General features: G+C 35.6%; 1 protein-coding gene across 3 annotated transcripts in view; it reads right to left on the bottom strand.

Annotated features, from left to right (window-relative positions):
- Nucleotides 1-13814, bottom strand: part of P4HA1 (prolyl 4-hydroxylase subunit alpha 1) — a 79461-nt gene that overhangs the window by 57186 nt on the left and 8461 nt on the right. For all 3 annotated transcript variants that reach the window (XM_046652078.1, XM_046652077.1, XM_046652076.1), the window contains exon 2: nucleotides 127-234. In XM_046652078.1, coding sequence (XP_046508034.1) covers nucleotides 127-202 — 76 coding nt within the window. In that variant the 5' untranslated portion in view covers nucleotides 203-234. The remainder of the gene's footprint in view (nucleotides 1-126; nucleotides 235-13814) is intronic.

Raw genomic sequence — 13814 nt, 5'->3', positions numbered from 1 at the left:
GCAGGGACTGAAAATGCTTCAGTCTCTGGGAATACACTGCATTTGTTTTTACTGATTTAAAAATACTAAAAAATGGAAAATTTTCAATACAAAGACAATACAAACCAAAAAGCAGTTAAAACTTACCAATTGAAGTAAAAAAGCCTGGATGGGCCAAAGACTGGGGAAGTAGAATCACTACAATTAAAATATACCCGATCATCTTGGAAGACTTAAGTTTACAGGTTCACACACCTACAAGAGAAATATGAGCATTACAAGAAAAAAAAGGAAGTGTAGGAAAAGTTCCTACCTATTTTTCCTATGAACAAAATGTAAATAGACTCCAAGGTTGCCCATGGAATTCTTGTAAATTGATATAATAATTTAATAAGAGCTACTATCTCACTTTTCATTTCATCACTATTTAAAGAAAAATAGACATGTTTGTTATCACCTGATAATCTATGCTTAAAAAATCAACCTGAGTTTTTCTCCTTAGTTACTACCATAATTAGACTAACTGGATAGTAATACCTCTTTCATATAGCCTGAAAAATAAATTTTATCTGTGATCTAGATCTAAACAATGAATTTCCCATAAAAATATACCAGTTAATTAAAGTAACAATTTAAATATTATCAAAATATATTCTGAAATGTTAGAATAAGCGTTAAAGGGAAAAAAAGCTTTCAAAGCTTTCTGATTAATCCCTTAAATTCCTAACTTGTTCCATCTTTTCTCTATATAGTTTTAAATTTTAAAATAAGTTCAATTAAAAGTTGTAGAGTTGGGGGTGATGAAAATGTTCTAAAATTGACTATGGCGATTGATGGTTGAAGAACTCTGAAAGTACTAAAAACCACTGAATCATGAACATTAAATGAGTGAACTGTATGGCATATGAATTATATCTCAGTAACACTGTTGTTTTTAAAAAGTTGTACAGAGTCCAAAAAGAATAAACAGGCCTGTCGATTTAAGCCAGTAATTTCTCTCAAAAGACCCAGTGTTGAGCTTTCCCTCTTATTTACTGTGTTCTATGTAAAAAATCCTTAGCCCAGTACATAGCTGTGGCATTTTTCTTAAAACCTGGCAGCAAAGCCCTTCTGTCTTTTTTTCTTTGTCCCTAGTAGTGTTGTCTTTTTTAGAAAGGATTCTTCATGGCGGTTACAGATAACTAATGAGCAGAAAGATTTTACCCTGCTTTTCCATATGCCCTGCTAGCACTCTTCTCTTGTTCCTTCTCCACCACGTAAATGGACTTTAAGTCCTTCTTACTATTTTAGAGGAGAATAAGTTACCATTACAGTACCGTTTGCCCCAGTAACAGGCTCCCATTGGTTACTCTGACTTGTCACCCTACTCCTCTTTGTGCAGGCACCTCTGACTCTTCCCAAGTGACTTCACCTAAATCAACAGGTTCAAGTCCATATTGGAAAGCTCCCTATTCTGCAAAAAACAACAACAACAACAACAACAAAAAACCTACTTTCCCCTAACTTGAATTTCAATAAAAATAGATCATCACAGAAACTGACATCCTGGAAGTACTCCTAAGTCTCCTCCCTCAAGTTTGCTGCAAACTTCCAGATACTTCCAGAACTCCACAGCAGTGAAAATACACTGCTCTCTTGGCTGCTTTACAGTAACTCTTTGGGAAGGCTTCTAGGATGTAGCAGATGCAGACACTTCCTCCCCTGGGCTCCTGCCAAAGCACAAGGCTTTTTCAAAATCCTGGGCTGCCTAAAGAGTCTAGAATCTTCTCACTGTTTAAGCAGATTTCTGTCATAATTTTCTTCATGAATAAACGTTATTCCCAGAAAATAAAAATACTTTTGCTATACTAACAGAAGGTTAATCAGAAATGTTGTCTAAATATTTAACTCTGATGAGAAAGTTTAGATTTGTCAGATAAGAGGTTATCATTTTTCCATTGCTAAAATATATTGTCACTAAAGTTTCTTTGTCATCTTTCATCATCCTTAAACCTCACAAGGAGTCAAGAACCATTAGCATACAGAAATTACTACAAAGAAGCTTGAAAACTGCATTTTAAGAATGACAGAGCTTCGGGCTGGCCCAGTGGTGCAGCAGTAAAGTTCGCATGTTCCACTTCTCGGCAGCCTGGGGTTCGTCGGATCGGATCCCAGGTGCGGACATGGCACCGCTTGGCACACCATGCTGTGACAGGCATCCCACATATAAAGTAGAGGAAGATGGGCACAGATGTTAGCTCTTCCTCAGCAAAAAGAGGACTGGTAGCCGATGTTATCTCAGGGCTAAACTTCCCCCAAAAAAATAAAAGAATGAAAGAACTTATGTAAAAGTTCAAAGCACTAATCACATGAAAAATAAATATACCTTCACCTTATATCACGCTGCAAAATAAATTCTAGATGGATTAAAGAGTTACAATCAACAAAAAATAAAATACCAACAGAACAGTTATTGGATCCCTGAAAGGAGAAAAGAATTTCTGAACTTAAAAATGATAAAACAAATAACCTATCAAAAGTCAGATGAATTTCAAGACCAGCCCAGCAGCGCAGTGGTTAAGTTTGCATGCTCTGCTTCAGCGGCCCAGGGTTTGCCGGGTATGGACCTATGCACCACTTACCAAGCCATGCTGGGGCAGGCATCCCACATATAAAGTAGAGGAAGATGGGCACCGATGTTAGCTTAGGGCCTATCTTCCTCAGCAAAAAGAGGAGGATTGGCAGCGGATATTAGCTTAGGGCTAATCTTCCTCAAAAAAAAAGGGGCCAGCCCCATGGCCGAGTGGTTGGGTTTGTGTGCTCTGCTTCGGCGCCCTGGGGTTTTGCCAGTTCGAGTCCTGGGCGCGAACATGGCACTGCTCCTCAAGCCATGCTGAGGCAGCATCCCACATGCCACAACTAGAGGGACCCACAACTGAAAATACACAACCATGTACCCGGGAGGGCTTTGGGAGAAAAAGGAAAAATAAAACATTAAAAAAAAAAGTCAGATGAATTTAAATACACAAAATAATTTAGGTTTATATATTTTTTAAAAACCTATAAACTACAAACTAGTAAAGTAAAGTAAATAGAACTCATTTAAGGAACTCATAAAAATCAGTAAGAAAACCACTAAGATGTTAACAGATAAGTGGAGTAAGAGCGCACAAAGTCACAAAAGAGAAACTATAGTTAAATAAAAAAAAAGTTCACTCATTAGTAATTAAGGACACAGAAAATTGACATAAGATAGCCATTTTTTGCCCATCAAGTGAACAATTAAACAAATTTAACAAATTAACAATTAAAAATATCTAATGATGGTGCTATATGTCAAGTAACTTAAAATGAACATATCCTTTAAGTTGTGAATTTAAATGAAAAAACAAGATTTAAAAATTAACATCAACTCTCATTCATTGCTGGTGGGAATACAAACTAGTACAGCCACTTTGGAAGACAGTTTGGCAGTTCTTTAAAAAATTAAACATATTCTTACCATATGATCCACCAATCGTGCTCCTTGGTATTTATCCAAAGGAGCTGAAAACTTATGTCTACACAAAAACCTGCACATGAATATTATAGCAGCTTTATATTCATAATTGCCAAAACTTGGAAGCAACCAAGATGTCCATCAGTAGGTGAACGGGTAAATAAACTACGGTACATCCAGACAACGGAATATTATTCAATGCTAAAAGAAACGAGCTATCAAGCCATAAAAGACATGAAGGAACCTTAAATGTGTATTACTAAGTGAAAGAAGCAAATCTGAAAAAGCTATATATATATTGTATGATTCCAACTATACGACATTCTGGAAAAGGCAAACTATATAGTAAAAAAGATCAGGTGGAGCACAGAAGAATTTTAGGGCAGTGAAAATGCTCTGTATGAGGGGCCGGCCCGGTGGCGCAGCGGTTAAGTTTGCACGTTCCGCTTCTCGGCGGCCCGGAGTTCGCTGGTTCGGATCCCGGGTGTGGACATGGCACTGCTTGGCAGCCATGCTGTGGTAGGCGTCCCACGTATAAACTAGAGGAAGATGGGCACGGATGTTAGCTCAGAGCCAGGCTTCCTCAGCAAAAAGAGGAGGACTGGCAGTAGTTAGCTGAGGGCTAATCTTCCTCCAAAAAAAAAAACAAAAAAAAAAAAGAAAAAAAGAATTGTTTATTAAAAAAGAAAATGCTCTGTATGAGATCACAATGATAAATACATGTCATTATTCATTCGTCCAAACCTATAGAATATACAACACTGAGAGTAGAATATACAACACCAAGAGTGAATGGATAATGTAAGGTATGGACTTTATGACATGTCACGGTAGATTCATCAACTTAATAAATGTACCACTCTGGTGGAGGATGTTGTATGCGTGTGTGGGGGCAGGGAGTACATGGGAAACTTCTGTAAACCTAAAACTGCCCTAAAAAAATAGTCTTAAAAAAATATACTAGAATCATACAACATTGGTGGAATCTGTGTTGGGTAAGATTAAGTTTATACTACTCTGACAGAAAGTTATTAATGAATACTTATCAAAACAAAGAAAAAAATTAACACCATAATATGATCATAACTATGCAAGAAAATATGTAGAGGAAATTCACCAAAATGTAGTTGTCTCTGGACACCAGAACATTAGGTGATTTTTATCTATTTCTCCATATTTTCCAGATGCCCTAGCATAAATATAATTTAATAGTCACAAAAAATTAACTCTATACAAAATAATAAACCTAAACCAACAGATGCCATATTAAGCCTTTAATGAAGTGGTTAACCACTCTCTAATACAAAAAAGTAGCTAACAAATGCTATACACATTTGAGCATGTTCCATTTTCTAACTCTATAAAGCCTCCAAATTTCTCTCTCTGCTTCAAAGATAGTCAAGCTTATTTGAAAACAACCCAGATATCTAGTAGTGAACCACACTGTCAGAGTAGCACACTTTTCTATTCTCCTTCCTCCCAGAGATAGACATATGACCCGGGCTAAGGCCTCATTCCCACGAACGCAGTAGTTAAGGGGTGGGCTTGTGAAATGGTAAAAAGCAGGTCTTTCTGAAATTGCTAAGCTCAGAGGATGTGAATTTAGAGCTGCCTGTGACCATCTTTCTCACTTGTTAAGGATATATAGGAACCCCATCTATAAACAGGACAAAGTCACACAGACAAGCTGTTCCAACCTCGATGGCCTTGATTCTTCCAATTATTATTTACTTACTTACTTACTTACTTATTTATTTGAATCTGTCAGCTACCCCAATAATCTTCCAATCCAGCCAACGGAGCCTGTAACTTCCCTTTTTCTTAAGCTAATTCAAGACGGACTTCTGTCACTTGCAATAGAAAGTTCAGACCCATACAGCATTACCCCAAACTACCATGCCAACCTAAGCTAGTTAATAAAAATGAAGATATCCCTGTGTAGCAGTGGTTCTCAAGCTTTAGCTATATCAGAATCACCTAAAGGTCTGAGGTACCTAGATAATTTAAGCAAGTTCTCAGGCAATGCTGATGCTGCTAGTCTGGGGATCACACTTTGAGAACCATTGGATACAAACATTCTTTGAATCACACAAAAAGTGCTCTCTGCCTTTAAAATAGGTTTTACTTCAACTTATTTTCTGAAAAATATCAGCGAATTTCTAATTACTCTATAGAATGGTTCCTCCAATCTGTTTTAATACTATGTCTCATCCACATTCTTTCAGAAACCTTAAGCGACATGTTAATAGGCAAGCCTATCTTTATCAAGCACAAATTTTAAAAACATAATGGTTTCCTTATGTCTCACTTCCATTTATATCCACCTTCATTCAGTTAGCAGCTTGCAAAGCGAATCACTATAAGCATCCCAAAAGACATTAGGGTTTTATCAAAAATAGTAAGACATAAATGTCTCCTGTTCTAATTCCTCAAATAAGCTTGAAACAAAATTTAAATGGGTAAAGTGGATGCCATCTCCTTTAAAAGAAAGGTAAATCTCAGCTCCCTAAGATGACCTGATTCAATTAAAAGAAAGAAAGAAAAGGGAGAGAGGAAGAAAGAAAAGACAGCCAAAGAAAAGTCAAAGATACAAAGAAATTTATACTGGAATAAAATCCAGTGCTGAAACAGTATGGATAAATTACTGATAATATTCTGGTTTTTGGTTGGATGGCAGGTTAATGAGTGTTTATTATCTAATTTTTATAACATACATGTATATTACATATAATGGTTGATATGCATGATATTATATTTTAGAAACTTGGGAAAAAAACAGTATGGAAGAAATCTTCCAGGGAAACATATTCTCAGGTAGGCCTGGATAAAAATAAATTGCAAAATGTACTATTTATCCAAAACTTTCCTTCAGTCTTCCTTCTAGGAAAGTCCAGTCCCACATACTCACAGGTCAATCAAAACTGGAACAGATTTTAAAACAGCTGTACCACATTGTAAATATTTACAACTCTGAGTTACAATTCACTGAATTGTATGTACAAGGTATTCAATGAATTAGCAGAACAGGGCACCTGGCAAATAATTCTATCGGCCTTTTGGTCTAACATTTTTCTTCAAAGGAAAAAACTGCTACATTTAAAAAAGTTTGTCTTTCCCAGACAAATCATTCAAAAATTAATAAGGCAGACTAAAGAATGCTTGATATTCTAAACTTTCTTTGGCACTAAAAATTTTCCAGAGGGCTCCTTCTAACAGCTTCTTCATATCTTCCACAACTGTTCAAAACCTTCTTTTTGAGGGCTCTAGCTTTAAGTTGATTTTTCCTCATACAAATCCCATATTCAACTGTTGGTCTTCCTAACATCTGTGTTAGACTTTAGTCTTTTTGATAGTTTTTATGGTCAATGCAAAAGACCAACACAAATTCAGGCTTCTAATTCAGGCCATTACAATGTAGTACATATCAAGACTTGGCATGTCTCTTCCACATAAGTAGGATGGATATTCCAAGACGATTAAGAGGGATTACTAACAGAACTAGTTATATTTCTGTTCTTCCCTATAATCCTTCTGCAAATTGCCATTTGTTTTAACTTAACTCCATGAATTCCAGTCATACTTCTGCTCCCAAAGAGACTGAACTACACCTCTAATATTTACAATCTGATGGACAATTACTTTAATGGTATGACCAACTTTTCCATCAAAAATTCAGAAGATATACTAGCCTCTTTCCCACAGCTTTCCATATCTGAGCAGTGAACTCCAGTCATCAGTATAATTCCAATTGAACAGCATTTCAAGATTCGGCTGGGAAGAAGTTCTAAATCAAGATATTGCCCTTAACTGAAAGTGCTACACAGGCTATCTTTTTGGAAGTTCTTCCAAAGTTCAAAGTGTTCTCTGTCAGAAAGAACCTGAAGATAAGATCATTTCAAAAACACATACCTCTGTTTATGCCTATATGGCACCTCTACCACCCCTGCTCTCTTTCTTCTGGAAACTGCTCCCTTCCACTTTTTTATCACTCCACTCTACCTTTAATTCATCCCCATACTTTCAGTAGTCATGTTATATAGCATGATACCTCTCCCTAATCAAGTGGCTATTCAAAGTTCTTTCCTGGAAATTTTGAAAATGAAACTGAGAAAGAAATGGTAGGCACTCTTTGAATGCCTGAACTACAGAAATAAAACTCAGGAGAACCAAGTTTTCACATACAGGTCAAAAAGTGAATGAAGTATCTAGAAGGTTAAAAAATGAAGCAGATAAGCAGAGAAGAAGACAAGTGAGAGAAGAAAATATTCTGATGTTCCAGTTGTTCTTGAAGTCTAATCATACTCCTGAATTCAGTTGTTAAGACAACTCCCTGTCCCACAATACTTACATAAATTCCACTATGTGCTAGTACGAGTTGAATTTCTGTTTAACCCACAGCCCTAATTAATAGTTTCTCTCATCAACCCTGTAGGTTTTTGAGGTTTTGTGTGTGTGTGTGTGTGTGTGTGTGTGAGGGAGACTGGCCCTGAGCTAACGTCTGTTGCCAATCGTCCTCTTTTTGCCTGAGGAAGATTGTCGCTGAGCTAACATCTGTGCCAGTCTTCCTCTATTTTATGTGGGATGCTGCCACAGCATAGCTTGATGAGTGGTGCTAGGTTCTGTACCTGGGATCTGAACCTGTGAACCCTGGGCCACCAAAGTGGACCATGCGAACTTAATCACTATGCCACAAGGCCGGCCCCTAGTTAATATTTTTATAGGCAAAATAAGTTAAATAATCCTCATGTATTTATCCCTCTCTATTCCCTACCACCAGAAAGCAATACTTTTCAATGATATTTAAAATTTTTTTGCTCAACTGTTAGAGATCCAATAAATGCTACTTCTATATCACAGATTACAGAGTTTAAGAATAAATGTGGTTTTAATCCATGTTTTAAAAGAATTAAATTGGAATTTGGATTTACAATTGAAGTTAAACTCAGTGTCAAAAGGCATCTCTTACATAAGGCCACTTCTCCAAGATCAGGAGACATAGCCATCTCATCTAATACAAAGATATAAGCACAGAGAAAGAGGCATAATGAGGAGACAAAGGAATACATTCCAAACAAAGAACAGGATAAAACCCCAGAAAAAGGACTAAATGAAGCAGAAATAAGCAACCTACCCAACAAAGAGTTCAAACAAAAACTCATAATGATGCTGACAGATATTGGCAGAAGACTGGATGAGCACAGTGAGCTCATCAACAAAGAACTGGAAAATATAAAGAAGAACCAATCAGAAATGAAGAATATAATACTGGAAATGAAAAATTCACTAGAGGGACTCAATAGCAGAGTAGATGATACACAAGAACGGATCAGCAAGCTAGACGAAAGACTAGAGGAAATCACCCAAGCTGAACAGAAAAAAGAATTAGACAGAATGAGAACAGTCTAAGGGAACTCTGGGACAATATCAAGCACACTAACATTCATATTATAGATGTCCCAGAAGGAGAAGAGAGAGACAAAAGGGGCAGAAAATCTATTTGAAGAAATAATAGCTGAAAATTTTCCTAACCTAAGCAAGGAAACAGACATCCAAGCACAGAGAGCTCCAAACAAGATCAGCCCAAAGAGGCCCACACCAAGACACATTATAATTTAAATGTCCAAAATTAAAGATAAAGAGCGAATCCTAAAAGCGGCAAGAGAAAGGCAACATGTGACATATAAAGGAAAGCCTATAAGGCTATCAGTGGACTTCTCAGCCAAAACCCTACAGGTGAGAAGAGAACAGCATGACATATTTAAAGTGAAGTTAAACTCAATGTTTAAAGTTTCTGCTTCAACTAGGAAAGTGAAGTTCCCCTAAACCAGAAACATTTTACGAATAAATGTAAGCTGAAGAAGGCTTGAGAAAGAAATGAATCTTACTGTTATTAAAATGGTGTCATTCATCACTGACTTTTAAACTGCATATTTTAAACTATGTAATATACCTCTCAACTATTTCAAACACTTTAGTTAGAAATGCATCTATTTCTCAATGAAGGAAAAAAGGTCAGGATTCCTGTTTCCAGGATAGAGACTATAAAAAATTTACTGTAAGTGAAATTTAGAGCCCCTCAAATGAGTAAGCTTCATCAATAATGTCCACCTTTATTTGGTGCTCCCTTTAACAGGAAGCAGAATAAGCAAAAAGGTAAGGTATCAAAATATGAGACCAAATTTGACTGCCAGCAAGTAATAAAAAAAAACAGCAGTAATTTAGATGAATGTGCCTAGTACGATACCCCACACATCACACAGAAGACACTTACGAAACGTTACTTTTAGAGGTGCAGCAAGAACTCAAGAATAGCTGGACTTGTTGTAAAGGGTGCCTCAAGGGACATGGAAAAAGAAGACTTGGAGAATGGTGGGAAGCCCAGGCAACCTCAACCCTAGGCTAAGAGAATGGGAAGGGGTAAGTAGCCAAATCCACTAGCAGAGGAATTTGAGTGGGAGAAGACAATGGACAGAGGCAATGGAAGGGAAGAAAGAAAAGAAGTAAAAATTAAATTATACATGCTTTCCCTGTTGCTCACAAATGCTGGTATTTCCAAATATTAACATAGTCTATATATTTCTGATTTTAAGAAAGAATTTGCAGTTATCTTCTCATGGTTGTATAAACTGACTAAATTAATGAAATTGTGTATATTCCATAACATGAATATCAATAAATATTGGTTAGAGTATTGAAAAAAGCAATAATATAAAAAACCAGCAACTTTTTAGAGTTTTCAACTCTTAAAACTAGGTTTGTTTTCTAATTTGGAGAGTGCTAAATATATACATGAGGCAGCTTTAAAGCCTTATTTCTAAGTTTAAAGAATATATTTGCATATATATATATAAAGACTTTATACTGTAATTAAAAGAACTCAAAAAAATGTTAACAATGGTAAGAGGTGGGATCACAGCCACTTCTCTTCACTCAACTTCTGTGTTTTCTTTAATAAACATATTTTAATACAAAATTTCTGTTTCTATAAATAAATAAGTGAACTAAAAAAGAGTCAAAGTAGCACTAAAGTGGACAGACAAATTCAAATCATGGACAGAGTTAGCAAAATCCAAGTGACCAACTCCACAGCTCTACTGTGGAGCTCTAGCTGGCATAATGACACCCACAATCCCTTTTGCTCCAAAACAAATTTCACCTGTTTTTGATTTACATAGGAAGTCCTGATAAGGCAACTGTAGTGTCTTCACCACCCTAAGGATACAATGAAAAGTAAAATTTTGTACAATATACATTCTAGATTTTTTAAGCTTAAATAAGGAACACGAGGTGAAGGCAAACTACTCTAAAAGCAGAATTTTCAATGAAACTTCATTAAAGACTGAATTTTTTTAAGCAAGTTATACTACCTGAAAAATAATCATTTGGAAAAAATGGCATTGCTTTAAAAATGGATCTTTTTATACAAACAATAACCAATCACAGGAAGCAATAAAAAATGATCTCATTTGCAATAGCAACAAATACATGAATTACCTGGGAATAAACTTAAGAAAACTTTAAATTGACCCTAAAATTAACTCAAAATGGGTCAAACACTACTTTGAAGTTTAAAACTATAAATCTCTTAGGGAAAAAACATAGGTGTAAATCTTCGTAACCTTGATTAGGCAATTAGACATAAAACCTGAGCAATAGTTTCTTAGATATGACACTTAAAGCATAAGAAGCCAAAGAAAAAATCAGATAAATTGGACTTCATCAAAATTTAAAACTTTTGTTCTTCAAGTAAGTGAAAGACAACTCATAGAATGGGGGGAAAAATTGCAAAGCATATCTCTAATAAAGGTTTAGTACCTAGAATGTATATAGAACTCTTAGAACTCAACAATAAAAATAATACATATAGTCCATTTTTTTAAATGGGAAAAGGAATTGAAGAGACATTTCTCCAAAGAAGAGACACAAATGGCAATAAGTATATGAAAAAACGCTCAACCTCATTAATCAGTATGGAAGTGCAAATGAACACCACAATGAGATACCACTTCACAGCCCCTAGGATAGCTATAGTAAAAAAGACAGAAAATAACGAATGTGGACAAGGATGTGGGGAAACTGGAACAGTCACACATTGCTAATGGGAACGTAAAATGGTGTAGCTGCTTTGGAAAACAGTTTTTCAGTTCCTAAAAAATGTTAAACATAGAGTTACCATATGACCCAACAATTCCACTCCTAAGTCTATACCCAAAAGAAATGAAAACACATATGTCCACACGAATATCTGCACATGAATGTTCATAGCAGCATTATTCAAAATAGCTAAAAAGGGGGAAACAACCCAAACGTCCACCAATTGATGAATGGATAAACAAAATATGGTACATCCATATAATGGAATGTTAGTTGGCCATGAAAAGAAATAAAGTACTGATACATCCTACAACACAAATGAACCCTGAAAACATTATGCTAAGTGAAAAAAATCTACAGAGACAAAAAGTAGATTAGTGGTTGCCAAAGGCTGGGGTAGGGGGAAGGGGACGGGAGTGATTGCTAATGGATCTGGGGGTTCTTTTTGGAGTGATAAAAGCGTTCTAAAATTGATCATTATGATGGTGGCACAACTCTGCATACATTAAAAACCACTGAATTGTACACACTTTAAAAGGTAAATTGTATAGTATGTGAATTATCTCTCAATAAAGCTGTTTTAAAAAAAAGAAATCAGAACAGCAACTAAACACATACACACCCAACTAGGCAATGAAAGTATTGCAAGTGTTTTGTTTCTGTTTTCCTTTTAACAGACATTTTGTTTTAGAATATATTTGGATTTATAAAATATTGTGAAGTTGTAAGGTACAGAAAGTTCCCATACACCCCATACCTAGTTTCTCTATTATTAATATCTTACATTAGTATGTTACATTTGTCACAGTTCATGAATTTATATTGATAAATTATTAACTAAAATACATAGTTTAAAATAATGTCCTTTTTTCTATTTTAGTATCCTATCTAGTATACCATATTACATTTAGTCCTTATGTCTACTACCATGATAATTTTGACTCCTCCTCCAGCACATTAACTGTAAATTTCTCTTGACAATCAGATACAGAACCTATATATATATATCTCCCAGTACATTATTTATTTGCCAAAACAATTGCATCAATCTAGCAAGGTGATCCCCTGAATTATTTTAGTAGCTATATACTTTCATTTTAGCTGTTTAGTTTTCATCACTTGCTCCTATAATACTTATAAATGAACAATGTCTAGCACTATCACCACACATTTGCATTATCTTTACTGGAATGTAAAACATTATATATGTGAAGAAGTGTGTCTTGGGTGTTGGCATGAGGTAAAAATGATAAGTGAAAAAATATTTATTATTACATGTGTAAACTGGTAGATTGTTTTAGAAATTACAACATATATTTTATAAGAGAAGATATTTAGAAAATATCATCTGTTGATTAATATTAAAGATTAAATTTTCAATTAGCTAGATTACTTGTGAGCAATTCTTCAGATTACTTGGTCCAGGTGATTGTCCTGCCTCCAATAAAGACTTTTTTTAATATAGCATTTTGCTTTTGTCAAGGACTAATCTCTCCTACTGAAAAAAATTCAAGACAGCCCACTTTCTCTCAATTAAGTCTATTATTTGTTTCTTAACTTGTCATCTTGGATTCTTTATTTGTAATTGTTTTGTTCATGTGAATCCCAATGAGTCTAATGAATGTGTAACGTGTCATATCTAACTTGAGTGAATATTAACGGATTAGCAGTACATAATGTTTTTTGATAAACGTCATATCCTCTTGCTCTAAAATTCTGATTTGTTTATTGACTCAGCATATTTTAATAAAATTGAAATGAAAAGCAAAATTAAAAAAGAAATCAACATAAATTCTCATTTCAGTGGGCTATTCCTAGGAGTAGGAATGCCAGGTTGTACGGTAAGTGTGTGTTTACCTTTATGAAGAACTGCCAATGTTTTTCTTTTCTTGTTTTTTTTTTTTTTTGAGGAAGAGTAGCCCTGAGCTAACTGCTGCCAATCCTCCTCTTTTTGCTGTGGAAGACTGCCCTGAGCTAACATCCATGCCCACCTTCCTCTACTCTATATGTGGGATGCCTACCACAGCATGGCATGCCAAGGGGTGCCATGTCCGCACCCGGGATCCGAACCAGTGAACCCCAGGCCACCGAAGCGGAATGTGGGAACTTAACCGCTGCGCCACCTGGCCGGCCCTGCTAATGTTTTTCTAAAGTCACTATACATTTGCATTGCCATCAGCAGTGGATAAAAGCTCCAATTGCTCCACATTCTCATCAGCACTTGGTATTGTTGTTTTTCGTTTTTTCCTTCACGTTTCTTAAT

Source organism: Equus quagga, chromosome 2 (genome assembly GCF_021613505.1).
Source record: "Equus quagga isolate Etosha38 chromosome 2, UCLA_HA_Equagga_1.0, whole genome shotgun sequence".
NCBI lineage: Eukaryota > Metazoa > Chordata > Mammalia > Perissodactyla > Equidae > Equus > Equus quagga.
Note: the sequence above shows the minus strand (reverse complement) of the source record. Positions and strands in the feature narration are given on the sequence as shown.